At 42.1% G+C, this 22,931-nt stretch overlaps 1 protein-coding gene across 4 annotated transcripts in view; it reads left to right on the forward strand.

Moving 5' to 3' along the window:
- The first annotated feature begins 10,716 nt into the window (after positions 1–10,716).
- The window catches only part of LOC118379745 (LIM domain-binding protein 2), a 112,488-nt gene continuing 100,273 nt past the window's right edge, over positions 10,717–22,931 (forward strand). For all 4 annotated transcript variants that reach the window (XM_052511675.1, XM_052511678.1, XM_052511673.1 and 1 more), the window contains exon 1: positions 10,717–10,975. In XM_052511675.1, coding sequence (XP_052367635.1) covers positions 10,844–10,975 — 132 coding nt within the window. In that variant the 5' untranslated portion in view covers positions 10,717–10,843. The remainder of the gene's footprint in view (positions 10,976–22,931) is intronic.

Consider the following 22,931-nt stretch of genomic DNA (forward strand, 5'->3'; position numbering starts at 1 on the left):
CTAGGTTTTTCTGCTCTTTCAGAACATCTGCTATCTGGATTTGGGTGAAGGAGAAGCTGGCGAGGCTTGGGCAAGTAGCTGCGGGGGGTGTGGAGCTGTTGGTCGGGGTTGGGGTAGCAAGAAGGAAAGCATGGCCAGCCGTAGAGAAATGCTTATTGAAATTCTCGATTATCATGGATTTATCAGTGGTAACAATGTTTCCTAGCCTCAGTGCAATGGACAGCTGGGAGGAGGTGCTCTTATTCTCCATGGACTTTACAGTGTACCACAATGTTTTGGAGTTAGAGCTACAGGTGTAACGGCATTCTTCCTCCTCTTCTGAGGAGAAGTAGCGAGAAGGATCGGAGGACCAATGCGCAGCGTGGTAAGTGTTCATAATGTTTATTTAAAGACATAAACTGAACACTACAAAACAATAAACGTGAAACGAACGAAACCGAAACAGTACCGTGTGGCAACAAACACTCATACGGAAACAAACACCCACAACTCAAAAGTGAAACCCAGGCTACCTAAGTATGATTCTCAATCAGAGACAACTAATGACACCTGCCTCTGAGAACCATACTAGGCTGAACTCAAAACCCCAACATAGAAAAACACACATAGACTGCCCACCCCAACTCACGCCCTGACCATACTAAATAAAAACAAAACAAAAGAAATAAAGGTCAGAACGTGACAACAGGGATGCAAATTTCTGTTTGAAAAAGCTAGCCTTTGCTCCCTAACTGACTGCCTTTATTGATTCCTGACTTCCCTGAAAAGTTGCATATCGCGGGGACTATTCGATGCTAGTGCAGTCCGCCACAGGATGTTTTTGTGCTGGTCGAGGGCAGTCAGGTCTGGAGTGATCCAAGTGCTATATCTGTTCCTAGTTCTACATTTTTTAAAAGGGGCATGCTTATTTAAGATGGTGAGGAAATTACTTTTAAAGAACGAGCAGGCATACTCTACTGACGGGATGAGGTCAATATCCTTCCAGGATACCCAGGCCAGATCGATTAGAAAGGCCTGCTCACAGAAGTGTTTTAGGGAGCGTTTGACAGTGATGAGGGGTGGTCGTTTGACCGCGGACTCGTAGCGGATCCAGGCAATGAGGCAGTGATCACCTCATTGCCTGATCCTGATTGAAAACAGCAGAGGTGTATTTGGAGGAGAATTTGGTCAGGATATTATCTATGAGGGTGCCCATGTTTACAGATTTAGGGTTGTACCTGGTGGGTTCCTTGATCATTTGTGTGAGATTGAGGGCATCTAGCTTAGATTGTAGAACTGCCAGGGTGTTAGGCATATCCCAGTTTATGTCACCTAACAGAACGAACTCTGAAGATAGATGGGGAGGCAATCAATTCACATATGGTGTCCAGGGCACAGCTGGGAGCTGAGGAGGGGTCTATAACAGGCGGCAACAGTGAGAGACTTATTTCTAAACAGATTAAATATTTAAAATTAGAAGCCCCGAACTGTTTGGGCATAGACCTGGAAAGTATGACAGAACTTTGCAGGCTATCTCTGCAGTAGATTGCAACTCCTCCCCTTTGGCAGTTCTATCTTGACGGAAAATGTTGTAGTTGGGGATGGAAATCTCCACATTTTTAGTGGCCTTCCTAAGCCAGGATTCAGACACGACAAGGACATCAGGGTTGGCGGAGTGTGTTAAAGCAGTTACTAAAACAAACTTAGGGAGAAGGCTTCTGATGTTAACATGCATGAAACCAAGGCTTTTATGGTTACAGACGTCAACAAATGAGAGCGCATGGGGACACACAGAGCCTGGGTTAACCTCCACATCACCCAAGGAAAAGAGGAGGAGTAGGATGAGGGTACGGCTAAAGGCTATCAAAACTGGTTGTCTAGTGCATTGGGGACAGAGAATAAAAGGAGCAGATTTCTGGGAGTGATGGGATAGATTCAGGGCATAATGTACAGACAAGGGTATGGTAGGGTGCGGGTACAGTGGAGGTAAACCTAGGCATTGAGTGACGATAAGAGAGGTTGCATCTCAGGACGTACTAGTTGTGCTAGTTGAGGTCACAGCATGTGTGGGAGGTGGGACAAAAGAGGTATCTGAGGCATGGTGAGTGGGAATAGGGGCTCCGCAGTGAACTAAAACAATGATAACTATCCTAAACAACAGTACACGTGGCATTTTGACATTAGAGAGAGACATAAAGCGAGGCATAAAGCAATCATAGGTGTTGATTGGGAGTGATAGCTAAGACCACAATGGGTAGGAAAACAACAGCTAATCAGCTAAGACAACAACAACAACAACAGGTAAAATGGCAATGAATGGGCAGAGCGGGTCAGCTAACTACACACAGGGCCTGAGTTCGAGGCTGGGGCCGACAGATAAACAAAATAAACAAAATGGAGTACCGTGATTAATGAACATTCCACCAGTTGGCCAGGATCTGCCAGAACTGCCAGTCGGCCAGGATCTGCCAGTCGGCCAGGATCTGCCAGTCAGCCAGGATCAGTTAGATCCGCCATTCAGCCAGGATCCGCCAGTCTGCCAGGATCCACCAGTCAGCCAGGATCCGCCAGAAGTGCCAGTCAGCCAGGATCTGCCAGATCCGCTAGTCAGCCAGGATCTGCCAGTCAGCCAGGATCTGCCAGTCAGCCAGGATCTGCCGGAACCACCAGCCAGCCAGGATCTGGTAGATCCATCAACCTGCCTGAGCTTCCTCTCACTCCTGAGCTTCCCCTCGGTCCCGAGCTTCCACTCGGTCCCGAGCTTCCCCTCAGTCCCGAGCTACCTCAGTCCAGTGGGGCCCGTTGTTAGGTTTCCTAGGCCAAGGTTAGCGGCGAGGGTCGCCACTCAAGGGACACTAAGGAGGTGGACTAAGACAATTATGGAGTGGGGTCCACGTCCAGCGCCAAAGCCGCCACCGCGGACAGATGCCCACCCAGACCCTCCCCTATAGGTTTAGGTTGTGCGTTCGGAGTCCGCACCTTGGGGGTTCTGTCACGTTCTGTCCATCGTTCGTATGTGTTTTCCTTGTTTTAGTGTTTGTTTTAGAGTCAGGACGTGAGCTGGGTTATGGGCTATGTTGTGTGTCTGGTTTGTCTATTTCTATGTTTGGCCTGATATAGTTCTCAATCAGAGGCAGGTGTTAGTCATTGTCTCTGATTGGGAACCATATTTAGGTAGCCTGTTTTGTGTTGGGTTTTGTGGGTGATTGTTCCTGTCTCTGTGTTTGCACCAGATAGGACTGTTTAGGTTTTCACTTTTCTTGTTTTGTATAGTCTGTTCATGTATAGTCGTCTTTATTAAAAACATGAATAACCACCACGCTGCATTTTGGTCCGCCTCTCTTTCACCAGAAGAAAACCCTTACAATCTTCCCCTAATACCTAGCCCCTAATACCTAGGCCCTAATACCTCCCCCTAATACCTTCCCCTAATACCTAGCACCTAATTAATTCCCCTAATACCTAGCCCCTAATACCTTGCCCCTGATTCCTTCCCCTAATACCTATCCAATAATACCTTGCCCCTAATGCCTTCCCCTTATACATAGCCCCTAATACCTTCCCCTAATACCTAGCCTGAAATACCTTCCCCTAATACCTAACCCTTAATACCTAGCACCTCATACCAAACCAGGTAGATCTGAAAGATTTGCTCATTATTCCCTTTTTCTCAAATGTTAGAGACTAGGCTACCATATTTACAGTCAACCAAATGTAACAGTTAATAAGTAAAATGCTGAATTGCAAACCAACTTCTGTTGCACATGTAACAAACTTAATCAATGTACAATCTTATGCAATACAAAACACAACTGCTTATGAAATTCAAACAGGAAACAGCACTTTACATGATGCAAAAGACAAACTTGCTGACAAACTAGCCAAACACACATCTGAATTAAAGGTGATCCTGTTTTCCATCATCCTCTGTTGTATGATATTAAATGAGTTAGTAGATGGTTCTGCGAAAGCGTTCGTTCTTCTCAACAGGAACAGAACAGCAGTGGTGTTCAGGTGCAAACCTGTGGTGAGTCGGCTTTTGCTATACTTTGTGCAGTAGGGTATGTTACCATAGTAACACCAAGAAGGGAACCCAGCAAAGGAGAGTGTCTATCTATATGTGTCCTGACCCATTTCGATTTTCATCCAGAAGTGTTTTGTGTTTTGTCTCGCTCACCTTGGCATTTTCCAACTAAGCCACATCTCTCGTCTCCTCTCTTCTCTTCTTCGTCTCCTCCACCATTCACATATAGAAGAGGCTTACAACCATGCAGATTCTCTCTCCTAGTCACCCCACATGTACATTTATCACAATCTGTAAGAACACAGTAAATGCTGGAATCTGTTAGTTGCTCAATTCAATATACTGCAACCACACTTCAATGGTAAGCGCTTTAGGCGATACCAAATGCTGTTAGAAACGTCAATTGAAAAGGTTTTGAGATATAACAAATGTAGTTTTTAATTAAGGGTGTATTAATAGATTTTTCTAAAGTTTTTTTAATTACCCAACTCAATGCCTGAGGCATTTGGATTACAACTTTTATCTCGATGGATTCAGACTGCTCCGACTCAGAAGGCCATCTTGAATTAAAATGTCTGATACAGTCCGGAATCTAAGCACTTGTACAAATGTGTAACATATTGTACAAATTGGAATTTGTAACATGATCACAAATTGCAAAAAATATAAACAACAATAATATAAACTGAACACAAATATAAATGCAACATAAAACAATTTCAAAGATTTAGCTGAGTTACAGGTCATACAAGGAAACCAGTCAATTGAAATGAATGTATTAGGCCCTAATCTATGGATCTCACATGACTGGGAATACAGATATGCATCTGTTGGTTACAGATTCCTTTTTTTTAAGTAGGGGTGTGGATCAGAAAACCAGTCAGTATCTGGTGTGACCAGAATTTGCCTCATGCAATGCAACACATCTCCTTCGCATAGAGTTGATCAGACTATTGATTGTGAACTGTGGAATGTTGTCCCACTCTTCTTCGATGGCGAAGTTGCTGTATATTGGAGGGAACTGGAACATGCTGTCATACATGTCGATCCAGAGCATCCCAAACGTGCTCAATGGGTGACATGTCTGGAGAGTATGAAGGCCATGGAAGAACTGGGATGTTTTTAGCTTCCAGGAATTGTGTACAGAATGTGGCCGTGCATTACCATGCTGAAACATGAGGTGATGGTGGTGGATGAATGGCACGACAGTGGGCCTCAGGATTTTGTCACGGTTTCTCTGTGCATTCAAATTGCCATCAATAAAATGCAATTGTGTTCATTGTCTGTATATGCCTACCCATACCATAATCGCACTGCCATCTTGAGGCACTCTGTTCACAAAGTTGGCATCAGCAAACCTCAAACCCAAACGACGCCATACACCCTGTCTGCCATTTGCACGGTACAGTTGATTGTCGACTACAGGAAAATATTTAGGAATACAGGAAAAGGAGGACAGAGTATGCCTCCATTCCCATCGACGGGGCTGTAGTGGAGCAGGTTGAGAGCTTCAAGTTCCTTGGCGTCCACATCACCAACAAACTAACATGGTCCAAGCACACCAAGACAGTGGTGAAGAGGGCACAACAAAACCTATTCCCCCTCAGGAGACTGAAAAGATTTGGCATGGGTCCTCAGATCCTCAAAAGGTTTTACAGGTGCACCATCGAGAGCATCTTGACGGGTTGCATCACTGCCTGGTATGGAAACTGCTCGGCCTCCTGCCATCCAGGACCTCTATACCAGGCGGTGTCAGAGGAAGACCTTAAAAATTGTCAAAGATTCCAGCCACCCTAGTCATAAACTGTTCTCTCTGCTACCGCATGGCAAGTGGTACCGGAGAGCCAAGTCCAGGTCCAAGAGGCTTCTAACAGCTTCTATCCCCAAAGCCATAAGACTCTTGAACAGCTAATCAAATGGCTTGCATTTGCATTACCCCCCTTCTACGCTGCTGCTACTCTCTGTTATTATCTATGACTAGTCACTTTAATAACTCTACCTACATATACATATTACCTCAATTACCTCAACATCGGTGCCCCAGCACATTGACTCTGTCCCGGGACCACCTGTACTGTATATTGCCCCGTTATTGTTATTTACTGTTTCTCTTTAATGATTTGTTATTCTTCTCTCTTATTTTTTTACGTTGGTATTTTCTTAAAACTGCATTGTTGGTTAAGGACTTGTAAGTAAGCGTTTCACTGTAAGGTATACATACACCTGTTATATTTGACACGTGACAAATACACTTTGATTTTTGATTCATCCTTAAAGAGCACACTTATCTAGCATGCCAGGGGCCATCGAAGGTGAGCGTTTGCCCACTAAAGTCGGTTATAACGCCAAACTGCAGTCAGGTCAAGACCCTGGTGAGGACGACGAGCATGCAGATGAGCTTCCTTGAGAAGGTTTCTGACAGTTTATGCAGAAATGATTTGGTTGTGGAAACCCACAGTTCATCAGCTGTCTGGGTGGCTGGTCACAGGCAATCCTGCAGGTGAAGAAGGCAGATGTGGGCTGGTCCCGGGCTGGTGTGGTTACACGTGATCTGCAATTGTGAGGCTGGTTGGACGTACTGCCAAATTCTCTAAAATTACATTGGTAGAGAAATTAACATTAAATTCTCTTGCAACAGCTCTGGTGGACATTCCTGCAGCCAGCATGCAAATTGCACACTCTCTCAACATTTGAGACATCTGTGGCATTGTTTTCTGTAACAAAACTGCACATTTTAGAGCAGCGTTTTATTGTCCCCAGCACAAGGTGCACCTGTGTAATGATCATGCTGTTTAATCAGCTTCTTGATATGCCACATCTGTTAGGTGGATGGATTATCTTGGCAAATGAGAAATGCTCACTAACAGGGATGTAACTAAATTTGTGAACCAAATTTGAGAGAAATAAGATTTTTGTGCGAATGGAAAATTTCTGTTATATTTTATTTCAGTTGATGAAACATGGAACCAACACTTTATATGTTGTGTTTATATTTGTGTTCAGTCTATACTGTATATATACAGTACCAGTCAAAAGTTTGGACACACCTGCTCATACAATATGTATCTTTTTCAAGGCACACTTAACCAGCATGGCTACCACAGCATTCTGCAGTGATATCTCATCCCATCATTTGTTTTTCAAAAGGACAATGGCCCAAACACACCTCCAGCCTGTTTAAGGACCAAGAAGGAGAGTGATGGAGTGCTGCTAAAATGTGCATGTAGAACACAATTGTGCACAATTTTCAGGGACCCGTTTTGGCTTGTGAGCACAACTTTCAAAACTACTGGCTGAAATTATACAAGACCTTTGGAGCATCAGTACATTAATTAATCCATCTCGGTCAATGAATGTTATATTCAGTTGTTATGGTGGATGATAGTGGGTCTGTCTGCCTGGAGTGCCGGCCTGCTTGTTTGTCTATTTCTCTGTCTGTCTCTGTATTTGGTATGTTGTTGATATAGCTGGAGTCAATTGAAGAAGTAAAATCTCTGGCTTTTCAATGCATCTCTGGGAAGCAGAGGGGAAGCAAGTCATCTGAAAGTATTCAGTGCAGTGAACGGTGTATACTTGATTATACTGAGTATTCAAGGGGGCCATAAACTTCATAGTCTGGATGAGGAATCATTATATAGGATGTTGACATTTTGAATGGTAAGTAACAATAGGCCATTCAGATATGGGCTTGTTGAAATACATATGGGCTTGTTGAAATACATATGGGCTTGTTGAAATACATATGGGCTTGTTGAAATACATATGGGCTTGTTGAAATACATATGGGCTTGCTGAAATACATATGGGCTTGTTGAAATACATATGGGCTTGCTGAAATACATATGGGCTTGTTGAAATACATATGGGCTTGCTGAAATACATATGGGCTTGCTGAAATACATATGAGCTTGTTGAAATACATATGGGCTTGTTGAAATACATATGGGCTTGTTGAAATACATATGGGCTTGCTGAAATACATATGGGCTTGTTGAAATACATACGGGCTTGCTGAAATACATATGTGCTTGTTGAAATACATATGGGCTTGCTGAAATACATATGGGCTTGTTGAAATACATATGGGCTTGCAGAAATACATATGGGCTTGTTGAAATACATATGGGCTTGTTGAAATACATATGGGCTTGTTGAAATTCTGTGCAGGTTGAGCATTATTGATCTGATAGCAATCTAATCAATATAACATCATTGCACACAGGTCTGCATGTCAAACTGACAGTTTCGTAGACACAGAAGAAGTTACCTATTTCGTCTGGATTGCTGTTGTAGTCGTAGGCTATGTAGTTGGTGTCATCCACAGTGACATGAAATATGACGTTTTCTTTTTCACATATTCAATCTATTGTGGGTTACTCCGTGATCATATTTGCTTACTATGTCAAGATATGTATTTGCAGTTTAGGTTTAACATCTCTTGAGGTTACATTGTCAATTATGTACATTTGTTGGTTGTGTCAGTGTTGCAATTATTGACTTAACTGCTCTAAACCAGACATGGCTATAAGGGCTTGAAATACTGCACAGATAATACTCAATTCTATATTCAAATCAAATTTTATTTGTCACATACACATGGTTAGCAGATGTTAATGCGAGTGTAGCGAAATGCTTGTGTTTCTAGTTCCGACCATGCAGTAATATCTAACAAGTAATCTAACCTAACAATTTCACAACAACTACCTTATACTGTACACACAAGTGTAAAGGAATGAATAAGAATATGTACATAAAAATATATGAATGACGATGGCCGAAAGGCATAGGCAAGATGCAGTAGATGGTATAGAGTACAGTATATACATATGAGATGGGTAATGTAGGGTATGTAAACATTATATAAAGTGGCATTGTTTAAAGTGGCTAGTGATACATTTATTACATACATTTTTCATTATTAAAGTGGCTAGAGATGAGTCAGTATGTTGGCAGCAGCCACTCAATGTTAGTGATGGCTGTTTAACAGTCTGATTGCCTTGAGATAGAAGCTGTTTTTCAGTCTCTCGGTCCCCGCTTTGATGCACCTGTACTGACCTCGCCTTCTGGATGATAGTGGGGTGAACAGGCAGCAGCTCGGGTGGTTGTTGTCCTTGATGATCTTTTTGGCCTTCCTGTGACATCGGGTGGTGTAGGTGTCCCTGGTGATGCGTTGTGCAGACCTCACTACCCTCTGGAGAGCCTTGTGAGGTTGTGGGCGGAGCAGTTGCCGTACCAGGCGGTGATACAGCCCGACAGGATGCTCTCGATTGTGCATTTGTAAAAGTTTGTGAGTGTTTTTGGTGACAAGTCGAATTTCTTCGGCCTCCTGAGGTTCACCACGCTGTCTGTGTGGGTGAACCATTTCAGTTTGTCCAAGATGTGTATGCCGAGGAACTTAAAACTTTCTACCTTCTCCACTACTGTCCCGTCGATGTGGATAAGGGGGTGCTCCCTCTGCTGTTTCCTGAAGTCCACGATCATCTTCTTTTATTTGTTGACATTGAGTGTGAGGTTATTTTCCTGACACCACACTCCGAGGGCCCTCACCTCCTCCCTGTAGGCTGTCTCGTCATTGTCGGTAGTCAAGCCTACCACTATAGTGTCGTCTGCAAACTTGATGATTGAGTTGGAGGCTTGCATGGCCACGCAGTGATGGGTAAACAGGGAGTACAGGAGAGGGCTTAGAACGCACCCTTGTGGGGCCCCAGTGTTGAAGATCAGGTGGGTAGATATGTTGTTTTCTACCCTCACCACCTGGGGGCGGCCCGTCAGGAAGTCCAGGACCCAGTTGCACAGGGCGGGGTCGAGACCCAGGGTCTCGAGCTCAATGAAGAGTTTGGAGGGTACTATGGTGTTAAATGCTGAGCTGTAGTCGATGAACAGCATTCTTACATAGGTATTCCTCTTGTCCAGATGGTTTATGGCAGTGTGCAGTATGATTGTGATTGCGTCGTCTGTGGACCTATTGTGGCGGTAAGCAAATTGGAGTTGGTCTAGGGTGTCAGGTAGGGTGGAGGTGATATGGTCCTTGACGAGTCTCTCAAAGCACTTCATGATGACGGAAGTGAGTGCTACGGGCGATGGTCATTTAGCTCAGTTACTTTGACTTTCTTGGGAACAGGAACAATGGTGGCCCTCTTGAAGCATGTGGGAACAGCAGACTGTGATAAGGATTGATTGAATATGTCCGTAAACACACCAGCCAGCTGGTCTGCGCAGGCTCTGAGGACGCGGCTGGGGATTTCTCAGTGTATTGAGTGAATTGGCAGTAGAGTTATTTCCATGTTACTCTAAATAGAGTATATTACAGTTTGTAGAGTTAAATATAAACACTGAATAGAGTAGAAATAACTCTGAAAATTGACCTCTGCAACAAGGGTAATTTTTACTCTTTTTCGACCGGGACAAAATGTTATCTTTTGTAGAGTATAATTGTATTCAATCTGAGTAAAATTTACTCAGTAAATGTACTGTGTGGTAACAAAAAAAGTCCCCAAAGCAAAAACTGTCTGATCGGAACTGGAGTCGACTCCAATACAAGGATTGAACCAGGAAACTACCCTTAGACTGGAACCATGCAGCCCTCAAACCCGTCCAATGACCATGCGCTCCCCCTCTCTCTCTCCTACCCTGCCTTCCAGTCCCCCCCCCCCCCCCCCCCTCCCCCTCCACATCCTCACCTCCCCGCTATAGCAGCGAACTAGTCAGCCCAACGTGCAGAGTAGCTCAGCATTGTATAGCGGCTGGTACCACAGCGCTTTCAAGAGCATCGCACTCCATGTGCTTTGCGTGGATGTTGAAATTGCGCTGTGCAGCTTGTTACCGCGGCAAGAACTCAACATGTCGAACCCTCCCAACGACCCGTTCTATTCCTCCCCATTCGGACCCTTCTACAGAAGGCACTCGCCCTACATGGTCCAACCCGAGTATAGGATCTACGAGATGAACAAACGACTACAATCTCGTACAGAGGTGAGTTCTGCTCAGTGTATGCTATGAACGGGGTTGTCCTGTTAATTAAAGGTGTTGGGATGTTTGTTTTGGGAGTAGAAATTGAAGTGTTGCGGCACAGGTTCTCGTGCTGTTCGGGTTGGCTCAGTAGTTTAACCTGGAAAGTGGTTATATTTGTAAATACAGATGTGTTAATGTCGCAGATGTGTCCAACCTTCCAAGTATTTGACGTAACATTTTCAAGGATATTTTTTTTTTTGGATAGGGCTATAATGTAAAATGACTGAGCAAGGAAATATGTTCAGTTCAGTGAGTTTTGGTTTCATACTTCACTGATATTGGAAGATTCCTACATTTTTTAAACAGTAGGCTAGAACACAAACACTTACTAAATAGATCATTAGTAACAACAAAATGTATGTTTGTTATTTTAGTTATCAGGTTGTCTTTATCAGTGGTCTTTATCAGTTCAATTAAAGTTCAATTAGGAAAAAAAAAATTCAAAACATGTAAGAATTATGTACTTGGCCATCAATCAGGTTTGTGCCACCTTGGATTTGGGTCACTTCAACTGAAGTATCAAATATTGAACATGACACACTGATGGTTAAAGACATGGATTTAGAAGTAGCTGCTTTGATACATTTGTTTAAAAAGTCATACATGGGTATGTTTGCCAATTATAATGAACAATCACAGTAAAAGCTGTTTTAGAATACAATTGAAGCTGAACAGTCCCCATGTCTACTTGTTATGGGTATGGCTGTCATGACTGGCATTGCTGCCCGTATGTTACGGTTCAAAATACCGGGTTACACTGAATTAGCATTATGCTAAATGATCAAGAATAAGATGTTCTGAGAAGACGTCAAGTTGCAAGGATTTGACAGTGGTTGGCTTTAAAGTCTGTTCGGCCATTTGGTGAATTGAAGAGAGAACCAAGAATCTACTGACTTGTCTTCGTATTTTAACTGCATTTAACTCGACCACTGGGAATTTTAATCGGAACCACAGTAAAGATTGTGATTGATAGATATTGGTTATGTCTGTAAGAATGGTGATAGAAATTGAATTGTTTATATCTGTAAGAATGGTTGAACCACATTAAAGATTGTGATAGATATCGGTTAAATCTATAAAATGGTGATAGATATTGGTTATATCTGTGACAATGGTTGAAAGTAATGGAGCAAGTAATAATTGTGTAAATACAACGTAAAACAATCAATTTGACTATTACAATTGAAATTAATTTTACTCAATTCACTCAGTGAGTTCAATGGTTATGCTTTACAGTGTAGATGTAGACGTTCCTGTGTATAGGGGTGTTGCAACTTTAAGAAGACCAAGGCAATGTTGCAGAGATGCAATGGCACACCATTCATGAATTATTCAACAGGAGTGGTCCAAGCCCCAGTGGACTTCCACTCCTGTAGCCTACCTCAGATACCAAGCCTGCAACAACTCCCAGGAACATACCCTACACACCACCAATATATATATATATATATATATATATATATACACAACCAATATATTACTGTCATCATAGCCATCATTTCAGCCATAAAGGCATTAAATATAATTTTGTTTGCATTCATTTCCTTAATTTCTATGATGGATTGAATGGGGAAAGTCAGGGTAATGACAAAGTGTTCTACATGCATGGAGATCAAAAATGGCCCAGATAATAATATTTTGGGGAACTTTGCATTTTGAATCTCTCAACCACCAACAACAAAAGAGGCAGAAACAATAGAGATTGTTTATGAAAACTAAAGGACTTTATTTGTGAGATTCATTTCAGTTGGTTATTATTTTTTAGCCTTGATTGTCATGTTTTATAAAATGGGCCATTAAATGAAAATAGCTGAATAGGACTTGTGTTTGCTTCCCAAATGACACCCTATTCCCTTCATAGTAGTGCACTATACAGGGAATATGGTGCCATTTGGGACTCAGCCCTGAATATGTGTCTTAGACTTGTTCTTTAACATTTCATCCGACATCACATCCTGCCAGCTGTTGTGGAAGCATTTCCTGTCTAGCTGATGATGTCCTAGTTGATAATAAATAAAAAAACATCAAGAATTGCTCAATTGGATGGGTATAGTTTTTTTTGGTTGTCTTTTCAGAACAGTTATGTCATTTTCCTGTCAGAAATATTAGTGAGGATATGGCTGTTGAATCATGCCAAACACTATTCAGTAGAAGGACTATATGGCTTGTATAGGAACATGTCAGGTAGCCTACAATTCATCAGCCTTTTTACCTACCATCTTTTGTATTTAGAAAAGGTAAATAGATATACAGTGATGCCAACCATTTTGAATATGTTCTCTACCAGACAGAAACCATTAAGATGGGTGTGCCTATAGATTTGTTGATTGGTCTGTATTGATGTTTGTTGTTGAGTTACCAATCCCAGACACATGTCTGCTGGGATTCAGTTTTTACATTAAGTTGTTGTTGGCGGGCAACTAATATGAGTCACTAATGTCCATGCACTGCCCAGCTGATGAGAATAATTTGGCCCAGAGAACAGCATTTGCTGCAGCATTACTTTGAGTCTCGGCAGCAATGTTGAATCGTAGTGTCTTTGAACCTCAGTAGCATCTGTTTGACATTATGGAGCTGTTTTGGACAAGTAATAGTTGTGTTGTTTTTTCGGTAAACTATGCTATTTTGCTGGATGAAGATCTCATATGTTACTTATGTATGCATACTTTAAGGTTGTTGATGCAGTAAACATTGCGGCATGCTATATGATGAAGTTTATATAAACTATTAATCACCTGAAGTGATATCAAATTAAGTTCAGTTTCTCAAGCATGTTGCTGAGAAGTCAGCCTATTCAAAATGAACCTGTTAGATGACAATCCTCAGTACATCTTATTGTACAACATTTATGACTCTTAATAGATTCAGCCCAACTGTTAAATGCTGTTTATCGCTGTTATCATATTGGTGTTTTTCATCCCTGATATAATCCCATCAGGTTCAGTCATATAAAACATAAATGGATTTGAATAAACATCAAGTCATAATAAGCTTACAGTTTCTATTGTATCGTCTTACATTCATAATCTCTGTTTTTCTTTTTCCATCATGATTATTTTTGAATGAGCAACTGTAGGTCATACTGTAAACTGTATTAGGAATCTACTATGATAGACGACTGAACGTTTACTAACGACTAAACCCCATCACTTGTTCTTCAACACACGGCTTGCCATTGTCCTATTACCTTTCATTTTACACAGCAAACCTTTTCTGACCAGATGGGTTGGGTTAAATGCATTCAGAATACATTCAGTATTCAACTGACTTGGTATCCCCCTTTCCCTTTCCCAATCAAAACAGCCTTTGATTGTTATGTGACCGTATACGTACGGAACGTACGGTTCGACCGCATTGATTATGGACCGTTGCTCAGGGGCCGCTGGCCTCCATATGAAGCCTCTCCACACACTCACACACGTGATTTAGGGGTTGTGGGGGAATCTGACACTTAAGCGGATATGCAAATGAGGAGTCGGATTACCATTCAGAGGAGGGGTCTGCTCGACCTCAGCCGCTGTAAGCACATTAGCGTAGAAGTCATTAATATTCGGCGGGAGAGTGAGGGATGAAGCATAACGCTACGAGTGAGAAACTATAGGTGAGAGAGAGAGAGAAAGAGAGTGAGGGAGAGAGAGAGAGAAAGAGAGTGAGAGAGAGAGAGAGAGAAAGAGAGAGAGGCAGAGAGATAGACAGAGAGAGAGAGACACAGAGAGAGAGATAGAGAGAAGAAAACAAAAGCACTTTAGTGGTAGCCTCATTTGAACCATCCTGATCTCGAGAGCTTACATTCTGTGTGTAGCTTAACAGAATGTTTGTAGCAAAACAGAATGTAAGATCGCGAGATCAGGATGGTTCATACAAGGCTACGTGAATGGAGGGTGCTAGAATAATATCGGCCAGCATGGTCTACTGTGTTCAGTTTGGAATGCAGTTATGTGAATTTAAAAGATTCACCTGGATTTAGCCAGTGTGCCCAAACCTTAGCACTCCTGAGGTGGATTGAGGTAAATTGGGTTTAGTGAAATCAAATCATTTACTTTTCTGTTGACTGACTGCTGGTTGACTGACTGTCTATTTGTTATGTAATCAGGTGGCCTGTTCCAAAATCAGCAACTAGTCCCTTGCCCACTGTTCCCAATCCCTAGTAATTTGTGTAGATCTGAACGGATTGGCTACTGTATAAGCATAAGGCAAAAAGTCACCCCTCCCAGTCTATCAGAGTGTGGGTTATTACCATATTGCTAATTCTTCTCAGATCTACATTATGTGCCCAGTGGTAGGGGATAGGGGTCCATGTGGAACTGAGCATTAGGTGATGGTTGTCAGTACATTGCTTTACGCTACTGTACACTGCACTGTCCCCATCTGGGAATGACATTCTACCTTTTCTCTGAGTTAGATCACTTCATCCTCAACCATGCAAGGGAATTCCCAATATGTGGAAAACTTGATCTGTTTACATGTGATTTGAGCAGCATATAAAAAGGACACAAAATCCAATCCTAGGTAAGTCCTTCAGTACCTAACTGGCCTGAAACGGCCATATACCACCTTAAACTACCTTAAACATTTTCAACCTGGCACCCAAGTTAGAAATTCTATGTTTTCTGGATACCCAAGTTCATGAAAACATGCCCCCTTTTGGGGCCCTAAGTTTCAGAGTTAATTTCCTATAATTCTACACATTTTGCCATGGGGCGTAAAGAAAATGTATCTGTTTTAATGCATGTTTTCTGCAATTCTACACATTATTCCATGAGGCGGAGAGAAAATTGTGCAATAAAAACGAAATTATAATGAAATTCTACTCATTTTGCCATGGGGCAGAGATTTCTTTGCTGTTTTACACCAAATTTCCTGCAATTCTACCCATTTTGAGATGACCTATGCCATGCGAGGGGTTGAGTTAAATGCAGAAGACACATTTAAGTTGACGGCATTCAGTTGTACAACTGACTAGGTATTCCCCTTTCCCTTTATTATGATATGAGTGAGAGTGACTTAACAAAATTAATGGGGACCCCCTGGAGGTCAGGGCCCCTGGGTAAGTGCCCTGCGTGCCCGGGTTGGTATTCGGCCATGAGTACTTCAAGTTTAGATAGCTGGCTAGACTAACTTACAAATCTACAAAAGGGTAGCTGGCATGGCTAATTGAGTGACTGCTGGTGACTGACATCACAAGTACATACATACATACATACATACATACATACATACATACATACATACATACATACATACATACATACATATGTCATGTCTTTACTGTCATTAAATTGAAGACTTATAGTTTTTATAAAAGATTCTCTGTAATTAGTATTACGCGATCAACTGATAAATCTTGTAACTGTAATTAACTAGGAAGTCGGGGCACCAAGGAAAAATATTCAGATTACAAGGTTATAATTTCCTAATATAACCTTTCAGATATTTTCATATCTGATCCATATTCTTCTTATTAATGAATTATTTACTTAGTCTCATTCCAAACTTCTTAAATTGTTGGTTGTCTGCACGAACCCAGTCTTCACTATGAGTCATCCATACATCAATTGTCTTAAATCATTTATTTATTACTAACTAAGTAATTCACAGAAATGCATAAACAAACAAACAAGGTAAATGTGTTTACAAGAACTGATAGGGAAATGTGCCCTAGTGGGCGAAACCGGCATCGCGGCTTGTTAGACAAAAGGGGAAGTGGGGGTCGACTAAGAAGTCACTACAGAGTGATAATTAGAACTATTGAAATGCTAATCCTTTGCACATGAACACTCACTCATTCGTTGTCATTGCAGGCAATCTCAATGCTGTGCGTTACAGGGTAGACATCCTCCTCCCTCATGTGATACACTTCCTGCAGGCTCATCCTGACATGACCCTCCAGCATGACAATGCCACGAGCCATACTGCTCGTTCTGTGCATGATTTCCTGCAAGACAGGAATGTCAGTGTTCTGCCATGGCCAGCGAAGAGCCCGGAACTCAATCCCATTGAGCACGTCTGGGACCTGTTGGATCAGAGAGTGAGGGCTAGGGCCATTCCCCCCAGAAATGTCCGGGAACTTGCAGGTGCCTAGGTGGAAGAGTGGGGTAACATCTCACAGCAAGAACTGGCAAATCTGGTGCAGTCCATGAGGAGGAGATGCACTGCAGTACTTAATACAGCTGGTGGCCACACCAGATACTGACTGTTACTTTTGATTTTGACCCACCCTTTGTTCAGGGACACATTATTCCATTTCTGTTAGTCACATGTCTGTTGAACTTGTATATGTCTCAGTTGTTGAATCTTATGTTCATACAAATATTTACACATGTTAAGTTTCCCGAAAATAAACGCAGTTAACAGTGATAAGATGTTTATTTTTTGCTGAGTTTATATATATATATATATATATATATATCGACCCACCATTAACATGTCTGCGACCCACTTTGGATTGCCACTGATACTTTAAGAAAGGCTGTCACAGACAAGTGCATATCAAACTTGAACAACTGTGCTAATCAATCAGATCTGGGTTCAATACTATTGGCCGTTTGCTCTAGTCTTCCTGAAGTGGGCAGGGTTTGCAGTTTTGAGATCCTATTGGTCCTTTAAGACAGGCAAGCTCAATTAAGCAATCTAATCGTAAAATCTGAATCTCTTAGTCTTAAACAGATAAAGCATTTAAAATTATTTCAAATAGTATTTGACCCCAAGACTGATGCTAATCCTTGATCCCATAAAATAGTTACATGTCTAACTCCAAAAGAAAAGGTTTTGCCCAAACACTGTGTTGGTCCGACTAGCAGGAAGCTTGGACAATGGTCCCACCTTTTTCCTGTCACTTTCCTACAGTACCCATAGTCCCAACCGGGGTATAGATAAGACACAGAGACCTATTCCATTCATTTTCTGTTCCATTTTTTTCAGTTTGATGGATTTCTTTACTTCATGATCATAGTGATGAATGTGGATGATGTATTGTATTGCTGAGGCCATATAGGCCGCAAACATAGCTGTCCCTAATTGATTGTAATTTAACTTGTTAGATCATTATGAATAGCATACAATTGTATAAGGCAAATTATTCTCTATGACATATTAGAGATTAGGTGATGACCGTTATGTAGAACGGACATATACAGGCGAGGTAATTGTCAATATGTCAGAAGACCACACTGCTGACTATTCCCTCCAGAAACATAAGAAAAACATATGAAGACAGCTTACAGCTGGAGTTAAATGTATTGGCATTATCACTAGGCCCTTCTTCACTGACTCAAAACAATGTACACTGATTTCAGGAGATCAGCTGATGAACTAAACACTATACCAATGTTACCACAATAATAACAAAGCGAAATGAGCAAAAGTGGCATTGAGTTTGATGAGGCAACCAGCTGCGTGTTTATTGGTCCAATTAGTGAATGCTGATGTGTTGTCTAGGACCCACTGATGCATTGTGGGTAGTGTCCATCTGAAAGCACAGTGGCTTTTCAAGGACACAGCATTTCTCTAGAATTTGCATAATGTAAGGATAGTATCCCTAATGCACCTACAATTCTTGTTGGTTACTGCTTTGTACCACGGTAAACAGCTTTAGAAAAATATATCAGCATTGCTAACTGTACAGGCATACGGAATTCAAGTACATTATAAAGCACCATTCTTAGTATAGTTTGGATAATGAAAGTATCTTTTCACTTATCATACTGCATAGACTTTAGAAATGTACACAACCTTGAAAATGTCTCTATGCATCACCACCATGTTTTTCACACATTTAAAGGAAAATTCCGCCACTTTTCAAACTCCATCATCTCCAGCACCAAGTCAGTGTCTACATATGTGAAAACAGCGCATTTCTATGATATGTGGTTAGAAAGATAAGACAGCTCCTAAAAATACTTCTCTGTGACATCACAGGGTAGGATTAAAAGTAAGAAAAACAGTGATTTTCAAAACCTGCAACGATTTTCTAGCCAGAGGAAGGGTATTTTCTTACCCCCCATATCACTGCAAATGTCATAGTATTTGAAAATCACAGTTTTTTAAATATCTTAACTTTTTATGATGTCATCTGGTAAAACGTTATACAGTTTTCTACAAAACATAGAAATGTACTCATGAAAATGAGGTTAACAAGTGGTGGTTTTGCACTTTAAGCCATTATGCTTCGTATCCCCAGGGCCTTCTAAAGAATAATTCTCACAGAGAAACAGGCAGGGTCTGATCCATTCACTATTTGAATGGGATTGCAGAGGTTAATTATCCAAGGTTAGACCCCAGGCACAACAACTCACTATGGTGGCCACTCTCTCATACAACAGAAAAAGGAGAAAATACCCTTTAACTAAAGCATGCTGGGAATATTATCGTTTCAGTTTGAAATGTACTGACATCGTGCTTCACTTCGTGGAGTGAAAAGCAGTAAGGGTGTGTGTGTGTGTGTGTGTGTGTGTGTGTGTGTGTGTGTGTGTGTGTGTGTGTGTGTGTGTGCGTGCCATCCATTTATATGTGTGTGTTAATAAAAGCCCCAGTTCTGTTATCATTTAGTGACAATCCTCACAATGGTGTCCCACTAATTCGTTAGCTAGCCCATATATCTAACCTCACTATGGTGTCCCACTAATCCTTTAGCTAGCCCATATATCTAGCATCACTAGATGTCTTGCTCCCAGACAAACTAAACAACTTCTTTGCTCGCTTTGAGGACAATACAGTGCCACCGACACAGCCCGCTACCAATTCCGGTGGGCTCTCCTTCACCGCAGCCAACGGGAGTAAAACATTTAAACGTGTTAATCCGCGCAAGGCTGCAGGCCCAAACGGCATCCCTAGCCGCGTCCTCAGAGCATGCGCAGACCAGTTGGCTGGTGTGTTTACGGACATATTCAATCAATCCCTATCCCAGTCTGCTGTTCCCACATGCTTTAAGAGGGTCACCATTGTTCCTGTTCAAGAAAAAAGCCAAGGTAACTGAGCTAAACGACTATCTACACTCACTTCCGTCATCATGAAGTGCTTTGAGAGACTAGTCAAGGATCATATCACCTCCAACCTACCTGACATCCTAGACCAACTCCAATTTGCTTACCGCCCCAATAGGTCCAGAGACGAAGCAATCACACCCACACTGCCCTAACCCACATGGACAAGAGGAATACCTATGTAAGAATGCTGTTCATCGACCACAGCTCAGCATTTAACACCATAGTACCCTCCAAACTCTTCATTAAGCTCGAGACCCTGGGTCTCGACACCACCCTGTGCAACTGGGTCCTCGACTTCCTGACAGGATGCCCCCAGGTGGTGAGGGTAGGAAACAACATCTCCACCCCGCTGATCCTCAATACTGGGGCCTCACAAGGGTGCGTTCTCAGCCCTCTCCTGTAATCCCTGTTCACCCAGGACTGTGTGGCCATGCACGCCTCCAACTCAATCATCAAGTTTGCAGACAACACTACAGTGGTAGGCTTGATTACCAACAACGACGAGACAGCCTATAGGGAAGAGGTGGGGGCCTTCAGAGTGTGGTGTCAGGAAAATAACCTCACACTCAATGTCAACAAAACAAAGGAGATGATCATGGACCTCAGGAAACAGCAGAGGGAGCACCCCCCTATCCACATCGACGGGACAGTAGTGGAGAAGGTGGAAAGTTAAGTTCCTCTGCGTACACATTACGAACAAACTGAAATGGTTCATCCACACAGACAGCGTGGTGAAGAAGGCGCAACAGCGCCTCTTCAACCTCAGGAGGCTGAAGAAATTTGGCTTGTCACCAAAAAGACACAAACTTTTACAGATGCACAATTGAGAGCATCCTGTCGGGCTGTATCACCGCCTGGTATGGCAACTGCTCTCCAGAAGGCTCTCCAGAAGGTAGTGAGGTCTGCAAAATGTATCACCGGGGGCAAACTATCTGCCCTCCAGGACACCTACACCACCCGATGTCATAGGAAGGCCAAAAAGATCATAAAGGACAACAACCACCTGAGCCACTGCCTTTTCACCCCGCTATCATCCAGAAGGCGAGGTCAGTACAGGTGCATCAAAGCTGGGACCGAGAGGCTGAAAAACAGCTTCTATCTCAAGGCCATCAGACTGTTAAACAGCCATCACTAACATTGAGTGGCTGCTGCCAACATACTGACTCATCTCTAGCCACTTTAATCATGAAGAATTGGATATAATAAATATATCGCTAGTCACATTAAACAATGCCACTTTATATAATGTTTACATACCCTACATTACTCATCTCATATGTATATACTGTACGCTATACCATCTACTGCATCTTGCCTATGCCGTTCGACCTTCGCTCATCCATATATTTATATATACATATTCTTATTCATTTCTTTACACTTGTGTGTAAAAGGTAGTTGTTGTGAAATTGTTAGATTACTTGTAAGATATTACTGCATGGTCGGAACTAGAAGCACAAGCATTTCGCTACACTCGCATTAACATCTGCTAACCATGTGTATGTGACGAATACAATTGATTTGATTTGATTTGACTATGGTGTCCAACTAATCCTTTAGCGAGCCCGAATATCTATCCTCACTATGGTATCCCACTAATGCTTTAGCAAGCCCATAGATCTATCCTCACTATGGTGTCCCACTAATCCTATAGCTGGCCCAAATATCTATCCTCATTCTGGTGTCCCACTAATCCTTTAGCTAGCCCATAGATCTATCCTCAATATGGTATCACACTAATCCTTTAGCTAGCCCATAGAGCTATCCTCACTATGGCGTCCCTCTCATTCTTTAGCTCGCCCATAGATCTATCCTCAATATGGTGTCCCACTAATCCTTTAGCAATGATAGATCTATGGGCTAGCTAAAGGATTAGTGGGATACCATAGTGAGGATAGATCTATGGGCTAGCTAAAGGATTAGTTGGATGCTGTAGTGATTATGGATCTATTGGCTAGCTAATGGATTAGTATGACACAACATCGTGGATAGATCTATGGGCTAGCTAAAGGATTAGTGGGACACCATAGTGAGGATACATCTATGGACAAGTGAAAGGATAGTGAGGATAGATATATGGGCTAGCTAAAGGATTGCGAGGATATATCAACGGACTAGATAAAGGATTAGTGGGATACCCTAGTGAGGATAGATCTATGGGCTAGCCAAAGGAAAGTGAGAATAGATCTGGACACCATAGTGAGGATAGATCTATGGGCTAGCTAAAGGTTTAGTGGGACACCATAGTGAGGATAGATCTATGGGCTAGCTAAAGGTTTAGTGGGACACCATAGTGAGGATAGATCTATGGTCTAGTTAAATGATTCGTTGGACACTATAGTGATGATAGATCTATGGGCTAGCTATAGTGTCCAACTAATCCTTTAACTTGCCCATAGATCTATCCTTGTCACGTTCATTGTAAGGAGGAGACCAAGGTGCAGAGTGGTATGCGTACATTCTTCTTTAATAAAGAATGAAACACTGAAAAAACTAACAAAAGATACATGACGCTAATATGGATCGTGCAGACAGGCATCTAAACATAGAACAAGAACCCACAAAACCAAAAGGGAAAATGGCAACCTAAATATTATCCCCAATCAGAGACAACGATAAACAGCTGCCTCTGATTGGGAACCAATTGAGGCCACCATAGACATACATATACCTAGACTTACCAAAACTCCTAGACATACAAAACCCCTAGACAATACAAAACTAGCATACCCACCCTTGTCACACCCTGACCAAACCAAAATATAAAGAACACAGAGATATCTAAGGTCAGAGCGTGACAATCCTCACTATGGTGTCCCATTAATCCTTCAGCTAGCCCATAGATCGAGCATCACTATAGTGTCCAACTAATCCTTTAGCTAGCCCAAATATCTATCATCACAATGGTATCTCACTAATCCTTAGCTAGCCCA

Source organism: Oncorhynchus keta, chromosome 4, assembly GCF_023373465.1.
Source record: "Oncorhynchus keta strain PuntledgeMale-10-30-2019 chromosome 4, Oket_V2, whole genome shotgun sequence".
Lineage (NCBI taxonomy): Eukaryota > Metazoa > Chordata > Actinopteri > Salmoniformes > Salmonidae > Oncorhynchus > Oncorhynchus keta.